At 37.7% G+C, this 23,106-nt stretch overlaps 2 protein-coding genes across 2 annotated transcripts; both read left to right on the plus strand.

Moving 5' to 3' along the window:
* Window positions 1-17,451: 17,451 nt before the first annotated feature.
* LOC113331900 (serine/threonine-protein kinase HT1-like) lies at window positions 17,452-20,710 on the plus strand. Its single transcript, XM_026578545.1, has 6 exons — window positions 17,452-17,755; window positions 18,273-18,399; window positions 18,888-19,083; window positions 19,379-19,503; window positions 19,617-19,775; window positions 20,084-20,710. The coding sequence occupies exons 1-6, from the start codon at window positions 17,559-17,561 to the stop codon at window positions 20,465-20,467; spliced, it is 1,188 nt and encodes a 395-aa protein (XP_026434330.1). The 5' UTR covers window positions 17,452-17,558; the 3' UTR covers window positions 20,468-20,710.
* Window positions 20,711-21,265: 555 nt separating this feature from the next.
* Window positions 21,266-21,925, plus strand: LOC113349111. Its single transcript, XM_026593035.1, has 2 exons — window positions 21,266-21,274; window positions 21,329-21,925. The coding sequence occupies exons 1-2, from the start codon at window positions 21,266-21,268 to the stop codon at window positions 21,923-21,925; spliced, it is 606 nt and encodes a 201-aa protein (XP_026448820.1).
* The last annotated feature ends 1,181 nt before the right edge of the window (window positions 21,926-23,106 follow it).

A 23,106-nucleotide genomic window follows, 5' to 3' on the forward strand; every position in this document is an offset into this window, starting at 1 on the left:
CTAAATTCCTTAAGAATAACACACCCATAATTATTGGCCAATTTTTTTCTATATCATCTACACTCATCACACCACCTGCAGTTTCCACACTTTTGGATACTTTTGTTGATGTTTTCTCAAACCCAACTGGCCTTCCTCCATCTCGATCACTTGATCATAAAATACCTCTCAAAACTGGCTCAAACCCTACTTCCCAACGGCCTTATAAGTGCCCGTACATACATAAGTCTGTCGTTGAATCCTTGGTTTCTGAAATGTTATCCAATGGTGTCATCCAACATAGCCATAGTCCATTTCCTGCTCTTATCCTCTTAGTCAAAAAGAAGGATGACACTTGGCGTTTTTGTGTTGATTACCGCAAAATGAATGACATTATGGTTAAGGATAAATTTCCAATACCACTTATTGAAGAACTATTAGATGAGTTGAATGGGTCTGTGGTATTTTCTGAAAAAGCGAGGGTCTAACAACACCACCCAATATTTCGCTTAGCAATCTGTATGGACAAACTCGAATATACTTTTAAGAGAATCAACAAGACTCAATCAATTAAAAGTATATCAACGAGTTTATATCTCTCTCTTGATTTGATTTCCTCAAACAGAAACTGCGAGTACTAATCAACTACAAGGAATAACTTGGATGGTACCAAAGACCAATATCCAAGTGTCAATCAATATCAATCAACAACCGTTAGGTCGGATTCTCCAATTGATTGATCTAACGCACAACCTGTGTTATTTCAATTATAAAGATAAAATAATATAATGCGGAAATTGAAATAACACAGACACCAGAAATTTTGTTAACGAGGAAACCATAAATGCAGAAAAACCCCGGGACCTAGTCCAGATTGAATACACACTGTATTAAGCCGCTACAGACACTAGACTACTCCAAGCTAACTTCGGACTAGACTGTAGTTGAACCCCAATCAGTCTCCCATTGATCCAAGGTACAGTTGTACTCCCTACGCCTCTGATCCCAGCAGGATACTGCGTACTTGATTCCCTTAGCTGATCTCACCCACAACTAAGAGTTGCTACGACCCAAAATCGCAGGCTTTGACAATAAACAAATCTGTCTCACACAGACAAGTCTATCAAAGGATCAATCTGTCTCCCACAGAAAAACCCTAAAGTTTTTGTTCAGTCTTTTGATAATAATCAAGGTGAACAGGAACCAATTGATAATCCGGTCTTATATTCCCGAAGAACAACCTAGATTAATCAATCACCTCACAACAATCTTAATCGTATGGTAGCGAAATAAGATGTTGTGGAATCACAAACAATGAGACGAAGATGTTTGTGATTAATTTTTGTATATTTCCTATCGGAGATATCAAATCTCAAGCCAATCAACCTGATTGTACTCGTACTATAGAAGATGCAAGATCAGATCACACAACTACGATAAAAGTAGTATCGGTCTGGCTTCACAATCCCAATGAAGTATTTAATTCGTTAACTTGGTTTTAGAAGAAGAAAACCAAGGTTAAAGGAGAATCGACTTTAGTACGCAAACTAGTATCAAACGTAAGGTGTGGGGATTAGTTTTGCACAATACTAGATGTCTCCTTTATATAGTCTTTCAAATCAGGGCTTTGCCTTGGTAGCAAAGCAATCAATATTCACCGTTAGATGAAAACCTGATTTAGATTCAAGATAATATTTCTCAACCGTTAGATCGAAAACTTAGCTTGTTATACACAAATGAACTGTACGCTTCTGGGTTTGTTAACCATACCCAAACGTGTATATTGTTGGTTCAAAAATAGTTAACCAAAAGGTTAGCCATATGAGCATTTCATATCAACCATGTTCTTCTTCACCATAACTATTTCAAATGACTCAAATGAACTAGTTAAAGAGTTGTTCAATTGCAAGGAAATCTTATGTAACTACACAAGACACAATTGAAGCAAAGATGGTTTGATTCACTTGAATCGGTTCATGAACTTTTATATCCACGGTTTGAAAATAACATTCCTTAGTTTTTTTAAGTTTAAGTTCAGAAATCATCTTCAGATATATAACCTTTTCAAGTTCGCAGACTAGGTTCGCGGACTTAAGACATTGGACAGAGTTTACAAACTCCATCAGAAATTCTCGGGATGAGAACTTCGCCGGTTCGCTGACTTAGCTCACGCAAGTAGTTTGTCAACTCCAGCAGAAATTCTCGGGTTTGAGAACTTCGGCAGTTCGTGGACTGAGTTCGCAGACTTGGCACTTGTCATTCTTCCAGTTCTCTTGATCAACAAAGTTCGAAAAATTTGGTTCAAGGAATAAAACTTATTATACATAAATGTGTTTCCACAACAATGCTTATGTCCATCATTGTTTATGTAATATAAACTCTCATTCCAATCATTGAAACATTCTTAGAGGATGTTATACAGTTGTTACACCATTTCTCGTCAAAGCAATTTTTAAAGTGATTGAAACATATCATGACTTCCGTCACTAGGTAAAGATAAACTTGGTCGAAGCGAAAAGCTTACCAACATATATTTCGATATATAGATAGACAAGGTGTACTCGGCTCGAAATACCAAATGTGTATAATCTAAGTCTATATATAACATACGACTTTTTGTCTCAAGAAGTAGGAGATAGAGTAGATAGACTTTTGAGTGACATAAAAGTTCAAGTCTTCACATACCTTTTTGTCGAGAAGTTCCACCGGTTCCTTGAGTAGTTCTTCTACTTGTATGATGAATCGCCATGAAGTCCTTGAGCTCAACTACACTTTCTATCCTAGTCCGAGACTCAGCTATAGTAGACTAGAAATCAAGACTTATAGTTTTGATCACTAACATTGACAAACATGCTTGAGATAGCAACGCATGTGAGTTCGACCGAGCAATGCTCTAACATTTTCCAAGATTGATCTACGTTCAGGTTATTATCAAATAAGACCTTATGCACCTGACATATACAAGGCTGCTTTTCACACTCATCACGACCATTACGAGTTCAGGGTCATGCCATTTGGGCTTACTAATGCCCGTGCAACTTTTCAGGCCCTCATGAATGAGGTATTTCAGCCGTATCTTCGCAAATTTTTACTTGTATTTTTCGATGATATTTTGATTTACGGTCCTTCTATGGAAGCCCATCTGGAGCATCTTCAGCTCACATTATCTTTTCTAAGGAAGGATTCTTTATTGGCAAAGATGTCCAAACGTGCTTTTTCTCATCCACAATTAGAGTACTTTGGTCATATTATATCTGCAAGTGGTGTTGCTGCTGATCCTGAAAAGATTGCAGCCATGGTCAATTGGCCAAAACCTCAAACACTTAAGCAACTCAGAGGGTTCTTGGGCCTTACGGGTTACTACAGGAAATTCATCAAAAACTGCGGCACCATTTGTAGACCACTTACTGATATACTAAAGAATGACTCCTTTTCTTTGTCTGATGATGCCACTCAAGCCTTCTCTGCCCTCAAGCAAGCCATGACTTCTGCACCAGTCTTAGCACGCCAGATTTTTCTCACCCTTTACACTTGAAACTGATGCATGCTCAAGAGGGGTTGGAGATGTACTTATGCAGCATGATAGGCCAATTTCTTTTCTCAGCAAGCCATTGGGTTCTAAAGCACTAGCTCTGTTTACATATGAGAAAGAATTTTTAGCCATTGTCATGGATGTTCAAAAGTGGAAGCATTACTTAAGCAATCAACAATTCGTTATCCATACGGACCACCAAAGTTTAAAGTACTTGATGGACCAAAAGTTGCTTACTGCATTACAACAAAAATGGATTGTCAAGCTCATGGGGTTCGATTATGTCATCAAGTACAAGCAAGGAATGGAAAACAAAGCGGCCGATGCCCTGTCTAGACTCCCTACAACTACTTGATCTATATTATCCTTATATCAACCGCAATGGATGCATGACATTCATTCTAGTTATGAGTCTGACTCCACAACACAACAGCTTATTACTCAGTTACTTGTCACTCCAACTCAGGGCCATTACTCTAATTCACAGGGCATCGTAAAATTCAAAGGAAGACTCTATATTGGTTCAGGTATTGCTCTTAGATCATCTATTCTCCATTCCTTGCATGCTTCTTCTATAGGGGGCGTTCTGGCATTACTGGCACTTATCATAGAGCTAAGGCTTCATTTTTTTGGCCCAACATGAAGAGAGACATAATTCAATTTGTCACCACTTGTGATGTCTGCCAATGTCATAAAGGAAAAAATACACTTCCAATAGGGCTATTACAACCTATCCCTATACCTGACTCTGCATGGCAACATATATCACTTGATTTTATTGAAGGACTACCATTGTCATACAAAAAGAATGTTATTTTGGTGGTTGTAGACAGATTGACTAAGTATAGTCATTTCATCCCTTTGGCCACCCATTCACTGCTGCTACAGTTGCAAGGGAATTTCTTTCTCAAGTATTCAAGCTCCATGGTCTTCCTAGCTCTACAGTCAGTGATAGAGACAAGATTTTCATTAGTCAATTTTGGCAGGCTCTATTCAAATCTCTAGGCACCACCCTAAAGCTCAGTACTGCATACCATCCTCAAACTGATGGTCAGACTGAAAGAACTAATGCTTGTGTTGAGAAATATCTGAGATGTATGACAAGCTCTCACCCTAAGCAATGGGTCCAGTATTTAGCCTTAGCTGAATGGTGGTTTAACACCAACTACCACACAAGCTTGAAGATGCCCCCCTTCCAAGCATTATATGGTTATGCTCCACCTCATTTTATTTTTCCTATCCCCACATCTACTTCTGTTGCAACTGTAGAAAACTATTTACAGAAAAGGGATCTTATGCTCCAGCTATTAAAGGATGACCTCTCCAAGGCTCAACACAGAATGGAGTATTTTGCTGATCAAAAGAGATCTGATAGAGAGTTTGCAGTGGGAGATCTAGTTTTCTTAAAGCTTCAACCATACAGGCAGACCTCAGCTGTTGTAAGGAAGAACTTCAAGTTGTCTGCCAAGTATTTCGGTCCCTTTGAGGTCATCCAGAGAATTGGAGTTGTTGCTTACAAGCTTAAACTTCTTGTGGGTTCTAGAATCCATCCAGTTTTTCATGTCTCTCAATTGAAGAAGAAATTTGGATAACATGTTGCTTTATTGATAAGTGCCTTAAATACATCTTTTGAATGTCAATTTCTTATACTTTTCTTGACTATTTCTCTTGTATTTTTGTATATTACGCTTCTTTTGCATTCTATAGGTACTTTGGAGTCATGCGACAAGAAAAGAAAGAAACTGAAGCTCAAAGCAATGCTCAGAAGCCTTAGACGCTGATGGCAGGAAACATAGACAGAACACAGGCCTATATTGTATAGGAAACAAAAATTAGTGGAGCACCAGACATATTCTGCTGAGGTCTGCCAATGAAATCATTTTGAGAATTGTTAAGGACAGGATACATCCTCTATGCCTTATAACTTAGCAGCTGAAAATCAGGTCGAGCAACTCAGTTCTCTGCCAAGGTTCACTTCCCTGTGCTGCACCAAGGAGCAACTGCCGGCTAGCCATGATCAATAATTACGAAGGTTCAAGAGAGCATTTCGAGTTCAAGACAAAGAATGGCCAGTTAGGTATGAACTGTAACGGGAGTTCGATGGTTTTGGATTCAGTTTAAACCAAGGAAATACAGGGAGGAAGAAAACAAGTCCTTCCATTGAAATAAATGATAAATGGAGAGATTAAAGAAGACATTTGAGCTTTGAATTTAATATGAAGGATGGGTTTGATGTAGATTCGAGTTTGAGGCTAGTTTTGAACCAAGAAGACAGTGAAACTGAGTTGAGTTGCTGCTGCTGTTTATCTCAATAAATTGGTGCAATTGATGTGTGTTTTAGGATCTGTAATGGGTCAGTATGAATGGGTTTTGTGTGAAATTCGATTACATTGCAGGGAAGGAGTTCGAATTTGAGTTGATCTCAAGGAAGAATCAAGCTACAAAGAAAGAACAAGACCACCAGTTTACACCCATCACATGTTCGATAAAAGGCCTAAGTGGCTGAGTGTTTTGCCAGTCTAATTATCTACATCTGTTAGACATGGTTCTTGTGACTGCTTATCAAGGGTCAAGATGGGTATCAAGCTGAGATCAATAGCTTTATTTAGAACCAACCAAGAGAAGGAAATGATGAGTACTTGGTGGAGTTTCAAGACAAGGATCAATAACGGGGTTGAGGGTCGTTCTCCAGGTGATAAGAGCAACATGGAGCAGTAATGAGTGTCAGATATGTTCGAGTGTGGGAGGAAAGCTAGAGAAAGTGAGTCACGGTGTTGCTGCCATAAAATCTATCATTGGCTGTGACTGGAGTGAGTTGTGGTTGAAGAACTTGGCAGTGTTGATGATGGAAGCTTGAGTTCGGGGTTTGAGGCATCGGTGATGGGAATGCTGGCAGAGACAATGGATTTTTTAGTGCTAGTACCTGATGAAGATGAAAGTTGTTATGAGACCGAGAGAAATGGAAGGAGAGGAACACGGCAGTAACGAGAATGAGCTGAGTCGTTTTTATGCTTGAAGTAAGGATGCTGCTACCATGGCAGTGAGAACGATAAAGGTGGTTTGAGTATGATGGCAGAGAATGGAGTCATGATGTGGTTATTAGTGGGCCGAATGAAGGATTCGAGCTGAGTTGAACTAGAGTTGTTGGTGCTGATCGGTGTGATGAAAAGAAGAATGGTAGTGGATTTGAGAGAAGCAATTGGTGTTGTGCTTGAGGTTCTGAGAGATAGTGAGATTGCTGGAATTACAAGAGAAGCTAGAGAATGGGTAAACGATGTTGTTTCAATGAGGAATTGAGGTGCAGAGAAGAATGTATGGAGTTGAATCTCAAACTGAGATAAAATTGGTGGTTGTTATGGTGGGATGATATTGTAGTGTGGATGCAAGTCAGGTGGTAAATGCAGTTGCTGCTGAAATTGAGCCTTGAATGGCAGTTGAGGTTGAAGCTGGACATGGTGATACAAAGTGGTGGCGACAACAAGTGATGATGAACACAGGCATGAGATCTGTTGATATAGCGCAAGCAGGGTGTATAGTGGAGCTGAATGGATCTGGTGGCAGTGATGAGCATTTGCAGCCTTTGATGGGAAGAATAGAATGGTTAGAGTCTGAAACAGTGATATAAGGGCTAGACTGAAGCCGCACTAGAGTTGTAGTTGTGGTTCGATGGCTGGAGGATTTAAGGTAAGGAAGTGAATTCAATGCAAATACAGGTAGAGCTATTGGAAGTGAACTTCATTATGTGTCGTTGAGTATGGGTGCAGTTCATTCGAATTAGATGAATGCTAGGAGAAGACTCAAAGTAGGCATGATTTGGCCTGGAAACTGTCTGAAATAAGTCAGAACTCGTCCATATTTAGATTTCAGCAAGTTGACTCACCGATCCAGGTGCCTGACTCAAGAGGACTTGGACCTGGGCTTGACTTTTTGGGTTGTCTTTAAGCTGTAGATACAGTTATCCGGATTTGGCGGTTAAGCTCGGAAGTTGAGAAAAGGCAGGAGAGGATTATAAAAAGGTCCGAGACATCTATCTCTTGGGGAGATCTTATCTTCTTCTCTACTTTTGTTCTAGGGTTTAGAAACATGAAACTTCTTTTTGTTCTTGTGATGAACTCCTATGCCATGAGTACCTAGATTTTATTATTGGTTAAGGAATAAGTTGGATTTCCAAATATGGGTTTTCATTCAATAAATTAGTTTTGTCTCCATGTTTTTTCGATTATGATTCGCTAGAAATATCGCCATGTATGATTGATTGTTAGTTTTGTCAAGTTGCAAATTGGTAGAACTCGTAATCATATCTATTGCTAGTTTGGGTTTATTATACGTAATCGTGATACACCTTGAATACAAGTAGCATTATTGTGATTATTGCTTGTAGTGATACATCTTAGTAGTCACAAGTGGATCATAACCTATTTTAAAACGGATTAGTGCTTTTACACGTTCGTTTTCATTGATTAGTCTTATTTCATAAAACTTAGTGCTCTTAGGGAGTTAAACTTAATTGTGCTTTTACACTTTAGGTTGCTTTCTAGGAAGAATTCACATTTGTATCTTTTAGTGTGTTTGTTGATGACAAGAGGAAATTAGCGGGATATTCTTGCGATCAAGGTATCCTAGGACTTTTGATAAAAGTTGAGATTAAATATCAATTCTAGTTATTGTTACAAATTCATATTTGTGAATGAAAACTAATCCTTGACCAATATCTTCATCTTTTTGATTTGCTTGTTTATTTCATTATTTGCTTTTAGTTTATTTTCCTTTACATAAAAATCAGAAATCCCCCTTGTTTATATAGGAAACCGGAACAACTTGACAACCTAGATCCTCTCTGTGGGAACGATCCTTTCTTACCCTTGCTATATTATTTATTTTGAGTTGTGAGAAAGTAATTTATTTTTGACGCATACGACTACGATCAAATTTTGGCGCCGCTGTCGGGGAGGCAGCGGTTGTCACTTGTTTTTGGTTTCTTATTTTTGTTTTTAGTTTGTTTATTATTTTTGTTTTTCTTAATTTTCTGTTTTTTAACCTTGGTTTGAGAACTCTTGTTTCAGGTACCTATTATGGAAGGAACATATTGGAACAATGGATGCGGTTTTCAACCTCCTCAACACTATGACGATTGACCACCACTTATGGGATACGATCGAAACCAATTTATTGGCTATGATCAATATCCAAGAGCTTATGGTGATTTTCATACATACCAACAACAGCCTTGTAGTAGGTATGTAAGTCAAGCACCTAGATTTGACAATTCTACTTCTTATTTTGTTTATCCGAGATGTATGAGTGCTATAAATGGACTAGACCAACTTGACATTGATAAAGGGAACGTCGCACAAACCAATTTCTGCAACACTTTTTGTTACCTGACTTTAGATAGTAGTTATGATCATTCACCCATTCAAAGGGAAGAGTCATGGGAAAGAGAACCTATTGTAGCCAATGGTGGTAAGCGTGTGAACGTAATAAAACTTGCACATAAATTATACAAGTTGGAAGATGATGAAAACTCGGAAGAGCTTGTCGATGAAATTAGTAGGACCATTCATATGGAGCTTCAACGACGTCGTGATAAAGGATGGGAAACCGATGAATATTCTTATTACGGTGAGTCTGAAAATGAATATGAGTGTGTTGAAAAGGACCAACCTTCGAAGATATTCGATGACACTAGTGTAGAGGACTCAACTCTTGATCTTTATAATGATCAAGCACCTATTCAAAAGGTACATGAGTATGATGAAACTAGTATTTTTCAGAATTTCGTTGCAACAAGGTTTGAATCTAATGAAGACGAAAAGGAATATGTTGATACTTGTGTAGATTACTCAAGCATTGATCTTTATAATGATCAAAAGCCTATTCAAAGGGTGGAGCTTGAGGATGATGCATTTTTGAGTCTTCTGAAAAAGTTCCTTGTAGTGAAATTTGGAGCCGCAAAAGAGTATGTGCCTTACAACAAAGAGGAGCGTGTTGAAAATGAAACCGATATGACCAATATTGTGGAAGACCCAATTGAGCTTGCAAAGAATTGTAATGAAGATGTTGATGCCGAGACTTTAGTTAAGGTAGAAATGGATGAAGAATGGTTGCAAGGTTTGATAGAGGACCGTGATATAAAAGAGGTGAGTAATTCACTTGAGTTTTTCAAGGATGAAGAGGATTATGTGATACAAGAGATTGTGCAAGGTTTGTTTAACCCTATGCATATTATTTCTTCTCATTTACGTCTTATTGGTTTGAATGTATGTGCTTCGAGAATATTGTTGAATGACTTTATTTCTCGATTTCCACCATTAGAAACATTTGATTCTCATACTATGGATTTTTGCAAAGAAGAAACCATAGAAGTTCCTGATTTTTATATTCTTTATACACTTCCAAGTGTGGACAAGAATAAGTGTGGGGGAAACTTTTATCAGTTAATAGCTTCGTTTCTGTTTTATATTACTAATATGTGTACGAAGCTAGTGTTTGCAAAACAGGTGCTATGGGTGGATCCCCAACTTTTCAGTTTATTGGTGTATGGGGAATTCGTCTTGCAAGTCGGGCTAAAAACGTTAAACTAAGCGCTAAATGGGAGGCAACCCACTGAGTTTGTATTTATATATTTCATTTTTCATATCATATTTGCATCCCCATGTTTAACTTCCTTGAGTCCATAATCTATTTTAGAAGAAAATTATGACGAATACTTTTTTGTCAGAAAATTTCAGACTGCACGTAGTTCAGTCCAGAGACCATAACTGTCAGACCGTTTATCGAAACACTGTTCCCTTTTGACACTGGATACAAAAGACGTAGGCGAACAACTTTAGTGAAATAGTATTTTGCCAGATTCCTTACCAATTTGTACAGTTTTTGTGTTTTATCTGCTGGTACGTCAGAATTCAGAATTTTCAGTTTTTCACATTGAGGACAATGTGAAGTTTGAGTGTGGGGGATTCTTTTGCATATAGAGTTTTTAGCCTTGTTAAGAGCAAGTCTTATGGTGGAAGAGTTTCATCTTCCATCTTCCACGCCACCTCAGCATTTGGAACCGTGGATGGAAGTGCAAGTGTAGTGGTGGAATAGTGAAAACGCTATTAAGAATAGCGTTTTTTTCTCAGACGTTAGATTTCAACAACTCATCCTAAATTTACGGACAAAAAAAAGAACACTATTCTTAATAGCGTTTAACGCTATTCTTATTGGCGTTCATATGGATTCCACGGACCCTTCCACGAAACGGTAGAACCTTGCTTGGATTTTCTGTGGAAAACCCCAATTTGGAAGCCATTAGACTTGACATTCCATGGTTTTTCCACACTTGGAATAGGTTGGATTCCACCATAAGACTTGCTCTAGGAAAAAACTAAAAAAAAAAATGTTAGGATGACACTATCAATCTAAATGGATGGAACCATATTGGCTGGAGGAGTTGAGGAACCCATTAACTACAAGGGACAAAATTATTCAAGTGTTAGAAATAATATGAAAGTTGTTACCATATCTCGGAATATCACCATATCACTTTATGTTTTTACATTTGCAAACTTTATGTTATATCTATGTGATTTGGTGGGTCACTAACATCGAATTGTTATTGCTGCTAGGATGAAATAGTGTGATTGAGTCACTACCAAAAAAAAAAAAAAACCGACCAATTGACCAAACAGAATAAATTTGACATTTAAAGCAATACGTGTGTGTTCTCCCTATCTCCGTCGCCTAAGCAAGCATGGAGTGCAGGATCCAAGGGAACGATCATGTAATCTTCTGACAAGAAACATGCACTTGGATCCACAAGATCCAATCATGATGTCATTGGAAAAAAATGGTTATGGTGCAATAAAATCGACTCATGGTTCCCTTGTATTTGCCAGTGAGTCGATCTAGATTTAAGATTATTGACTGTTGGTTCCCTTGTATATGCCTGTGTGTTGATATTAGAATTCAGACCAGTAGCTCAATCTGATAGGATTCATAGGTTCAAATTGGCAGCGACCTTTAGACAGATATGGGAAACACCAATCACTTAGTCAACATCGCAACCATCCATATCTATTTCCATCTTCTTTATCTATTCATATGTGATTGTGGTTTGATAGCTTCTGAGATTGTGGCTTGTTCGACTTTCTTAACAGAGCTTAATTTATATATATTAATTTGGATTCATAACAAGGTACCTCCTCTTGCAACCATTTTGGATTCATTCATACATTTGTCACAGGTTGATGGAGTTGAAAAATATAGGTTTTGTGGGTATATCTCTAGTAAACCCTCACGAGACTATAACTCGTCCACTAGGGACACCTAGGAGTTCAAAGGCCTGTTATTCATGCTAAGAGTAACCGTATCCTCGGCGACACGGAGTTGTATATATGTTTTAGTTTTATTTTGTTTGCTCGAGGACTAGCAAAGATTAAGTGTGGGGGAATTTGATAAGTGCCTTAAATACATCTTTTGAATGTCAATTCCTTATACTTTTCTTGACTATTTCTCTTGCATTTTTGTATATTACGCTTCTTTTGCATTCAATAGGTACTTTGGAGTCATGCGACAAGAAAAGAAAGAAACTGAAGCTCAAAGCAATGCTCAGGAGCCTTAGACGCTGATGGCAGGAAACATAGACAGAACACAGGCCTATATTGCATAGGAAACAGAAATTACTGGAGCACCAGACATATTCTGCTGAGGGTTGCCAATGAAATCATTTTGAGAATTGTTAAGGACAGGATACATCCTCTATGCCTTATAACTTAGCAGCTGAAAATCAGGTCGAGCAACTCAGTTCTCTGCCAAGGTTCACTTCCCTGTGCTGCACCAAGGAGCAACTGCCGGCTAGCCATGATCAGTAATTACGAAGGCTCAAGAGAGCATTTCGAGTTCAAGACAAAGAATGGCCAGTTAGGTATGAACTGTAACGGGAGTTCGATGGTTTTGGGTTCAGTTTAAACCAAGGAAATACAGGGAGGAAGAAAACAAGTCCTGCCATTGAAATAGATGATAAATGGAGAGATTAAAGAAGGCATTTGAGCTCTGAATTGAATATGAAGGATGGGTTTGATGTAGATTCGAGTTTGAGGCTATTTTTGAACCAAGAAGACAGTGAAACTGAGTTGAGTTGTTGATGTTGTTTATCTCAATAAATTGGTGCAATTGATGTGTGTTTTAGGATCTGTAATGGGTCAGTATGAATGGGTTTTGTGTGAAATTCGATTACATTGCAGGGAAGGAGTTCGAATTTGAGTTGAGCTCAAGAAAGAATCAAGCTACAAAGAAAGAACAAGACCACCAGTTTACACCCATCACATGTTCGATAAAAGGCCTAAGTGGCTGAGTGTTTTGCCAGTCTAATTATCTACATCTGTTAGACATGGTTCTTGTGACTGCTTATCAAGGGTCAAGATGGGTATCAAGCTGAGATCAATAGCTTCATTTAGAGCCAACCAAGAGAAGGAAATGATGAGTACTTGGTGGAGTTTCAAGACAAGGAAGAATAATGGGGTTGAGGCTCGTTCGCCAGGTGATAAGAGCATCATGGAGCAGTAATGAGTGTCAGATATGTTCGAGTGTGGGAGGAAAGCTAGAGAAAAGTGAGTCACGGTGTTGCTGCCATAACAGCTATCATTGGCTGTGACTGGAGTGAGTTGTGGTTGAAGAACTTGGCAGTGTTGATGATGGAAGCTTGAGTTCGGGGTTTGAGGCATCGGTGATGGGAATGCTGGCAGAGACAATGGATTTTCTAGTGCTAGTACCTGATGGAGATGAAAGTTGTTATGAGACTGAGAGATATGGAAGGAGAGGAACACGGCAGTAACGAGAATGAGCTGAGTCGTTTTTATGCTTGAAGTAAGGATGCTGCTACCATGGCAGTGAGATCGATAAAGGTGGTTTGAGTCTGATGGCAGAGAATGGAGTCGTTCTGTGGTTGTTAGTGGGTCGAATGAAGGAGTCGAGCTGAGTTGAACTAGAGTTGTTGGTGCTGATCGGTGTGATGAAAAGAAGAATGGTAGTGGATTTGAGAGAAGCAATTGGTGCTGTGCTTGAGGTTCTGAGAGATAGTGAGATTGCTGGAATTACAAGAGAAGCTACAGAATGGGTAAACGGTGATGTTTCAAGGAGGAATTGAGGTGCAGAGAAGAATGTATGGAGTTGAAGCTCAAACTGAGATAAAATTGGTGGTTGTTCTGGTGGGCAGAGCTGAAGGATAAGACGCTGAGAATGGGATGATACTGTATTGTGGATGTAAGTCAGGTGGTAAATGCAGTTGCTGCTGAAATTGAGCCTTGAGTGGCAGTTGAGGTTGAAGCTGGACCTGGTGATACAAAGTGGTGGCGACAACAAGTGGTGATGAACACAGGCATGGGATCTGTTGATATAGCGCAAGCAGGGTGTATAGTGGAGCTGAATGGATCTGGTGGCAGTGATGAGCATTTGCAGCCTTTGATGGGAAGAATAGAATGGTTAGAGTCTGAAACAGTGATGTAAGGGCTAGACTGAAGACGCACTAGAGTTGAAGTTGTGGTTCGATGGCTGGAGGATTTAAGGTAAGGAAGTGAATTCAATGCAAATACAGGTAGAGTTATTGGAAGTGAACTTCATTATGTGTTGTTGAGTATGGGTGCAGTTCATTCGAATTAGATGAATGCTAGGAAGAGGACTCAAAGTAGGCATGATTTGGCCTGAAAACTGTCTGAAATAAGTCAGAACTCGGCCAGATTTAGATTTCAGCGAGTTGACTCACCGATCCAGGTGCCTGACTCAGGAGGACTTGGACCTGGGCTTGACTTTTTGGGTTGTCTTTAAGCTGTAGCTACAGTTAGCCGGATTTGGGGTTAAGCTCGGAAGTTGAGAAAAGGCAGGAGAGGATTATAAAAAGGGCCGAGACATTTATCTCTTGGGGAGATCTTATCTTCTTCTCTACTTTTGTTCTAGGGTTTAGAAACATGAAACTTCTTTTTATTCTTGTGATGAACTCCTATGCCATGAGTACCTAGATTTTATTATTGGTTAAGGAATAAGTTGGATTTCCAAATATGGGTTTTCATTCAATAAATTAGTTTTGTCTCCATGTTTTGTCGATTATGATTCGCTAGAAATATCGCCATGTATGATTGATTGTTAGTTTTGTCAAGTTGCAAATTGGTAGAACTCGTAATCATATCTATTGCTAGTTTAGGGTTTATTATACGTAATCGTGATACACCTTGAATACAAGTAGCATTATTGTGATTATTGCTTGTAGTGATACATCTTAGTAGTCACAAGTGGATCATAACCTATGTTAAAACGGATTAGTGCTTTTACACGTTCGTTTGCATTGATTAGTATTATTTCATAGAACTTAGTGCTCTTAGGGAGTTAAACTTAATTGTGCTTTTACACTTTAGGTTGCTTTCTAGGAAGAATTTACTTTCGCATCTTTTAATGTGTTTGTTGATGACAAGAAGAAATTAGCGGGATATTCTTGCGATCAAGGTATCCTAGGACTTTTGATAAAAGTTGAGATTAAATATCAATTCTAGTTATTGTTACAAATTCATGTTTGTGAATGAAAACTAATCCTTGACCAATATCTTCATCTTATTGATTTGCTTGTTTATTTCATTATTTGCTTTTAGTTTATTTTCCTTTACATAAAAATCAGAAATCCCCTTGTTTATATAGGAAACCGGAACAACTTGACAACCTAGATCTTCTCTGTGGGAACGATCCTTTCTTACCCTTGCTATATTATTTATTTTGAGTTGTGAGAAAGTAATTTATTTTTGACGCATACGATTGCGATCATTTATCACCCCAATTACCATTGCTAGATCATGCAGGACAGTTTGTGGTGGAACCTGTGGTTGTCTTGGATACTAGAGTTACACTCAGAGGTACCTCCAAGGTTCAGCAGATTTTTGTGCAATGGTGCAACTCAGCTCAGGAAGATGCTACTTGGGAGGATGCTGCTCACATCAAGGCTCAGTTCCCAGATTTTATCCTTGAGGACAAGGATGTCTAAATGGGAGGGGCAATGTCATGGTCCTGTAGTCAGCCTTTACTTAGATTGTAATTGCATTACTTTCACTTGGGTGTAACTTAAAGACAGATAGGGTGGAATTAGTGTTAGGACATTTCCTTGAGTTTTGTGTTATGCTAAGATGTAATAATAACTGTTGGATGCGGTTCTTAGGGATTGGTCCTTATAAGACCAATGATTGTACTCATGTGAAATTCAGTTAATTAAAAAACTTATTTTCTTTCAATCGAAAGTTAGGCTCTGAATTCTCAGACAGAAGGCCGCTTGCCGCTACTATCTTCAAATTCATCTTGTAGTTGTATCTTGATACTCCACACGAACCAAGACTATACCTTGTGGTTTGCTATCTTCTTGACTGTTTCTGTTTATATTAGATCACCTAAGGTATCAGACTTGATACCGAAAAATTGTGGTGTACTTGGTAGCCTCGTCTTTTCAGTGTAGATTATCGCCTCCACTATATCTTTCAACGATAAGACCTAATAAAACGTATCTTAAGAAGTTTTAAAGTCCCCTTAAATACCCCTAACAGTGTTAGGGTTTGGGCTTACTTCAGAACCAAGTTTTCTCCCTTTAAAAGCTATTTTTGCAATTATTAAAGTGCGGGATCTGTCTTGAATCATTTGAAAACTGTTTTGCCATAACTTCCTAATACGAACTCAGAATGGTCTCATTCTTTTTTGTGAAGCCTTTGTCTCTTCATATTCATTTTCTGCCACATAGAGCTGAATACTCTTAAATTTGGTCGAATTCCACTTAGTCCTTAGTCTACGTTCACTTCTATGTCCATTTCATCACTCTTCACTCTTTTCACTTCTTTTGGATGATTATATCTAAATAAGACAAACAAAAAGGACAAGTATGGTAAATTATGCACTTATATTACCATCAAAATATAGTAAATTATGCACTTATCATCCATCAAATGCAAACCGTTGTTATCAATCGATAATTAATTACTCATCACCTAACAAGAGTTTATTGATTCCAAATGAGTTTATTAAACAGACAGAAAAATGGCAATTCCTGAAATTCAATGTACTCGTTTCTAACATAAAAAAAGTAATTCCTCAAATTTAATCTACTTATCTCAAAAAATGTCCATCAGATATTTTATAAAATGAGTTGGTTTTTACCTAATACCAATTCAAGTCGAAACTCATCTGCATCCTAATTTACGAAACAAAATAAAAGCGTGCTCTTTTGGAAGGTGTACATTTGAAAATCTGCTCTAAGAAAGACAAAATCCGGTAACAATTAAAAACCGTTGTTTTCAGTTGGTAATTAACTAACTGCCTAACAAGAATTTCTTGATTCCAAATGAGCTTATTGATAAAAATAAGACAATTAAAAGAAAATAAAAATATTATAACGTACGAAATATAGCAAATACAAACATAAAATTAATAACAAAAACATAGTAATTATACACTTATCATCTATCAAAACGAAAACCATTGTTATTAGTCGGCAATTAACTCATTGCCTACCAATAATTTATTAATTCCAATTGAGTTTATTCTACTCTGCGTCAAATATCCTATAAAATGAGTGATTTTACCTAATATCAATTCAAGTCGGAACTCATCTGCATTCTATTTAAGAAACAAAATAAAAGTGTGCTCTTTTGGAAAGTGCACATTTGAAAATCTGCTCTAAGAAAGACAAAATCCGGTAACAATTAATATCACTTGACCTAATAAAGTGCCAAAAACACCAACCATTAACTTCCAAATGAACATTAGTATTTATCCGCGGAACATCCGTAAATTTCCTTAAGCAGCCATTTTGGCACAAAAGAACCATACACGCACTCTCCAAAGTATGTTTTTTTAGCCAGTGAAACAAAAGTCAAGAAAAATTGTCCCTCATTCTTTCCCGTTTAAAATTTAAATATCTCTGACAAAAATCCGCTACTGTCATTACTTTTCTGATACCCTCTCTCTCCTGTTTCTGTTTCTTTCTCTCTGGTTTCTCTCTCTGTGTGTCTTGACTCTTGACTGTACAAGGCAAGACTTAAGAATGTCTTTTTCTGAAGAACCCTCTATTTCTTCTTCTTCTTATTCCAATCATCAATGTAGTAACAGTAGTGGTGTTAATCTCGGCGAAAATGAACCCAGAAAGATTGAAATCGACCAAAGTCTATTAATTGATTATACGCATATCTCCATTCTCTCTAAGATAGCCGAAGGGTCTCACTCCACTGTCTACCATGGCCGGTTAGTTTCTTGTACCAAATCTCTTTAATTTCTTCGTTTCTTGTATAAAAAACTAGTTTTTCGTAGTGGGGTTTTCTTGTTTTTGCGAACAAATCAAGGGTTTCTGCTGTTCTATGTTGAATTTAAAAATTGTGGATTTTTGAAACTGAATAGATTGTGGGGTTTTGAGTTTTAGGAGTTTCAGTGAGAATTCTCATGCCGTTTTTAAGTTTAATGAATGGGTAAAGGATGGGTTTTTACTACTAATTTTGTTTCTGCAATTATGATTTGATTATAGAATTGTGGAGCCCTATTATTTGTAATGGGTTCCTGATGATGATCCTCCCATTGAGTGTTAGTGTGGTTGTTCTAGGGCAATGCTCTATGGAAAAATCACTGTTTGCTAGTAGGGAAATTTTTTTATCAAAGATTTGTTTTTTTTCCTTGGCTCGATACAACATCGAGAATTTGAGTGTTTCTTTTCGGTGCTTGTTTGTTACTAGTTGACAGATTACATAATGATTTTCTACATGAACAGGTACAAAGACATGGATGTTGCTGTTAAGATGATACAAAAAGATGTTAAAGCTAGTTCGGAACGCAGGGATAGGTTTGTGAGGGAGGTTACGATGTTATCGCGTGTAGAACACGATAATCTAGTTAAGGTATCTACTGTTAATAGTTATTTGTTCTAAATTGATGTTGATTTTGAAAATGCACTTTAATTAAGCCTTATACCGGATAGTAAGGCGTATCTATGTTGTTTTTGTTAGCCGGTTTGCTCTAGATTTTGCGGCGTTCGTACTAGCCATGCCGTAATGAATTGATTGCTTCCCCTTTATTTTTGCTGCCAAATATGTATGTGCAGTTATAGTTTTAACGTCTCAGCTGATAGCGATGACAACAAGTTTTAGAGATGCATGTGAGGAGGACAAGAGGGCTTGATGTCTTATCTGTTTTGTTTTATTGTTCTTCTTTTTAAATATGCATGTACATTGGTCTGTTGTGGACACAGTAATCCTAATTGCTTATTTTTCAAAAACTGTGTGATAGAAATCCAGCAGCTAACTGTAATATTTTGAGCATGTCGTTTCTTTTATAACAATGAATATAGAAATAGCTTTCGAACTGAGAGACTACTGTGTTGATACAGTTCATTGGCGCAGCAGTAGAACCAGAACTGATAATAGTCACTGAGATTATGAGAGGAGGTTCACTACAAAGTTATTTGCGTAATATGCGCCCTCGTCGTCCTGAACTTAGGCAATCTATAAGCTTTGCTTTAGATATCTCTCGGGGAATGGAATGCTTACATTCAAATGGCATCATCCATCGTGATCTCAAACCTGGTAATCATTTCCAATTCAGTTTCTTACACTTTCATTTTCCTTTTTAAGATACACCATTCATATATTAAGGATCAGTCATTATACAGATGCATCTGTGCTGCAAATCCCATGATTGCAGGTGCCTCCTGCATTCATTAATAGTTTGTCTTTTGCTAAAGAACAACTTCAGTTCAAATTAGAGATTTGTGGCAAAATATTTCTGCTAATCAAAGGCTGCAAATTCATGTGGATTGTGGGGCTTACTTTAAGCATCAGCAACAACGTAAAACCATGTCTAAAATTTTTTCTTTTGCAGCAAACTTATTACTCACAGAAGACTGTACGAAGCTTAAACTGGCTGACTTTGGGATGGCCCGGGAAAAGACGGCTGGAGAAATGATGACTTGTGAAGCCGGTACTTACAAATGGATGGCTCCTGAGGTATGCATTCCGTCTAACTATACTTGCCTGCTCTTATTGAACATATATCATGTGAAAAATTCTACTATCGCTGTTCTTTCACCTTCTTCTCTTGACACCCCACATGAAATCAGTTATATAGCATAGAGCCGCTTGAACGCGGGAAAAAGAAACACTATGATCAGAAGGTCGACGTCTATAGCTTCTCCATAGTGTTCTGGCAGTTGCTCACAAATTGTACACCGTACAAGGGAATGTCCAGCATGCAGGCAGCATTCGCGGTAGCTAGTAAGGTGTGCCATCTTGTTTTCTGATTTAAAAACTCGTTATAAAACTTGACCCAAGTTCTCTCTTATGAATTCAGGGACTTGTACCATTTAGTTGATCTGCCATATTTAAAGTTTCTTGGGCTATTAAAGCTAAGTTTTTATTATTTCACTTGCAGTTAAAGAAGTCCCAAGAAATAAGGTTACTGTTTGAAAAGTTGGAAAAACAACTCATTTGCATTTTTGCCGCTATCTTGCACTTTCATTGCTTATAAAACTACTGTTTGTAAAGATTAATAGTTCCTTTATAATTTGGTATGCTTTTCTTATTGCAGAACTTGAGGCCAAATGTGGAGAAGCTCCCAAAGGAATTTGTCTCTCTCATCGAGTCTTGCTGGGATGTAGACCCAAAAACCCGACCAGAGTTCACAGAGATTAGCATCATTCTGTCACACTACCTAAATTCCATCACCTCTGCACTACATTTGGTGCCTCCAGAACAAGCACTTGAACATAAAAGTCAAGATAAAACAAAGAAGCAGCAGGTGCAACAACTACAACGAGTCTCCAGTCCGGTAGAACCTGATTCCCCTGATTCCCGTCAACTGATTAAGGAACAGATGGGTGGAAAGGTTATCTTCACGAAGCTGTTATCCATCAGGAAGAAGCACTCATCCGCCGGCTCTGACAGTTGCTTCGGTAAATGTTCCTTGGGTTGATAGTCCTATTGCCTCCAGAGCAATGGATCAAAAGTTTTGAAATCCGATATATCTGTGAACTGTTGTTCTGTAGATTTTTATGTTTTTACTGGTTGGAGAGACGAATTTATAGGTTGTATACAGGCAGTGGTTGTTCTTCCACTTGCCTTACTATATCATAAAGATGCTGTACATAGAGGAGCTTCTAAACAATGAAAATGTCCATAAAGACATAGGAGAAATAAAGAAACAAATACTCAAAAAGAGGATTCTTGTGAAATATTCAGGTTATTTTGCTGTCATTTTCATTTCTTTATGAATTATGATCCTTTTCTCTTCCTCGAGTTTCTTAATGGGTATCTTTTTGGTTAGGTGCGAAGGCAGTGGTTAAAACGCGTCTAGGTTATGTTATCTTGGTTAATCACCAGAGGTGGTAACAGTCGCGCTTTCTATTACTCGGAGCCTATATATTCTCATCGCGACTCCTTAAAATTTAGTAAGATACTCTAGAGAAATGCATGATAGTAATCGTCTTTAAGAGATGTCTTTAGGCACATTGAAAATTATGCTACCATGCACTCACTATAATACAGTATAATCTAGTTTATAGATGCTTCAGTAATTTTAAGAAAACAATGGAAATTGGTAGGGGATTATAAACTAATTCTTTTAAGAAGAGGTTTTTTTACTATCAAGTTAGATAATGAACAAGATAATCAATATATCAAATCACAGAGGTGGGAAGTTTTGGATCAAATTCTACACATTAGAAAATAGATTTCAAATTTCAGACCAGCAAATCAAAGGAGTTCTAAAGCAATGGTGTGGGTTCGTTTTCCAGGTCTTGGATTGGAATTCTGGAGTTAAAAAATTCTGTTTAAGATCTGTCAAGAGATTGGGAATCCAATCAAGATTGATAATGCTACTGCAAACTGTGAAGTAGGTTATTATGTAAATGTCTTGGTGGAAATTGATTTTGCAAAACATGTTCCAAGTAAAGTATGGATTGGAACTAAATATGGAGGATTCTTTCAGGATGTTTTAATCCCAGACTGTCCAAAATTCTGCTCTTATTGTAAAATCGTTGGGCATTTTAACTCTGAATGTAAATTTGAGAAACAAAAAAAGAATAAAGCTAAGAATGAAGATCAAGTTCATCCAATTATAGAGAAAGGAAAGTATACTCCAAAAGTTAAGTCTACTCATGTTCCATTTGATATTTGTGATACTTCATCAACAATTGATTCAATAGTTGATACTATTCAAGAAACAGTAAAAGTTACAAAAGCAGGTGAAGGAAATTGTGTACAACAAAATAAGTTTAGTCAATTGGAGATTGTTGAAAATGTTGAAATGCCAGAAGCAATAATTATGGAAGTTCCTAAGGTCTTGGAAGTTGTTCAAGAAGAAATATTAAATAATAATATGGTCAAATTTGTGGATGGTACAAATGGAACAGTTGTTGATATGCCAGTGTGAAAAAGCGTGCGTCGAACAACACCACCCAATATTTTGCTTAGCAATCTGTATGGACTAACTCCGAAATACTTTGCTAGAGAATCAACTAGACAGTCAGACTCAATCTAGATAAAAGTATCTCAAGGAGTTAATATCTCTCTCTTGTTTTTGATATTACTCAAGCTAATAGAAATCAGCGAGTCCTAATCAAACACAAGGAATACTTGGACGGTACCAAAGACCAATGTCCAAGGATCAATCAATATCAATCAACAATCAAAGGTTGGATTTCCAATTGATGATCTTTAACGCACAACCTGTATCATTTCAATTATATAAAAATATAATGCGGAAAATAAATAACACAGACACCAGAAGTTTTGTTAACGAGGAAACCGCAAATGCAGAAAAACCCCTGGACCTAGTCCAGATTGAATACACACTGTAATAAGCCGCTACAGACACTAGCCTAATCCAAGTTAACTTCTGACTGGACTATAGTTGAACCCCAATCAGTCTCCCACCGATCCAAGATACAGTTGCACTCCCTACGCCTCTGATCCCAGCAGGATATTGCGCACTTAATTCCCTTAGCTGATCTCACCCACAACCAAGAGTTGCTGCAACCCAAAATCGCAGACTTGATAATAAACAAATCTGTCTCACACAGAAAAGTCTATCAAAGGATAAATTTGTCTCCCACAGAAGAACCCTAGGTTTTTATTCCGTCTTATGATATGAAATCAAGGTGAACATGAACCAATTGATAATCTGGTCTTATATTCCCGAAGAACAGCCTAGATTAATCAATCACCTCTCCACAGTCTTACTTGTATAAACAAGAGGACGTCGAGGAATCACAAACAGTGAGACGAAGATGTTTGTGACTTCTTTATCTTGCCTATCAGAGAACTCTCACGATCTCAAGCCAATCAATAAGATTGTACTCGTACGATAGGAGATGCAAGATCAGATCACACAACTACGATAAAAGTAGTATCGGTTTGGCTTCACAATCCCAATGAAGTCTTTAAGTCGTTAACCTGGTTTTAGAGAAGAAAACCAAAGGTTAGAGGAGAATCGACTCTAGCGAGCGCACTAGTATCACACAGACGTGTGGGGATTAGTTTTGCCCAATGCTAGATGTCTCCTATATATAGTCTTCTAATCAGGGTTTTGCCTTAGGTACAAAGCAATCAATA

The sequence above is a fragment of the Papaver somniferum genome, chromosome 1 (assembly GCF_003573695.1).
Source record: "Papaver somniferum cultivar HN1 chromosome 1, ASM357369v1, whole genome shotgun sequence".
In the NCBI taxonomy this organism is placed as follows: Eukaryota; Viridiplantae; Streptophyta; class Magnoliopsida; order Ranunculales; family Papaveraceae; genus Papaver; species Papaver somniferum.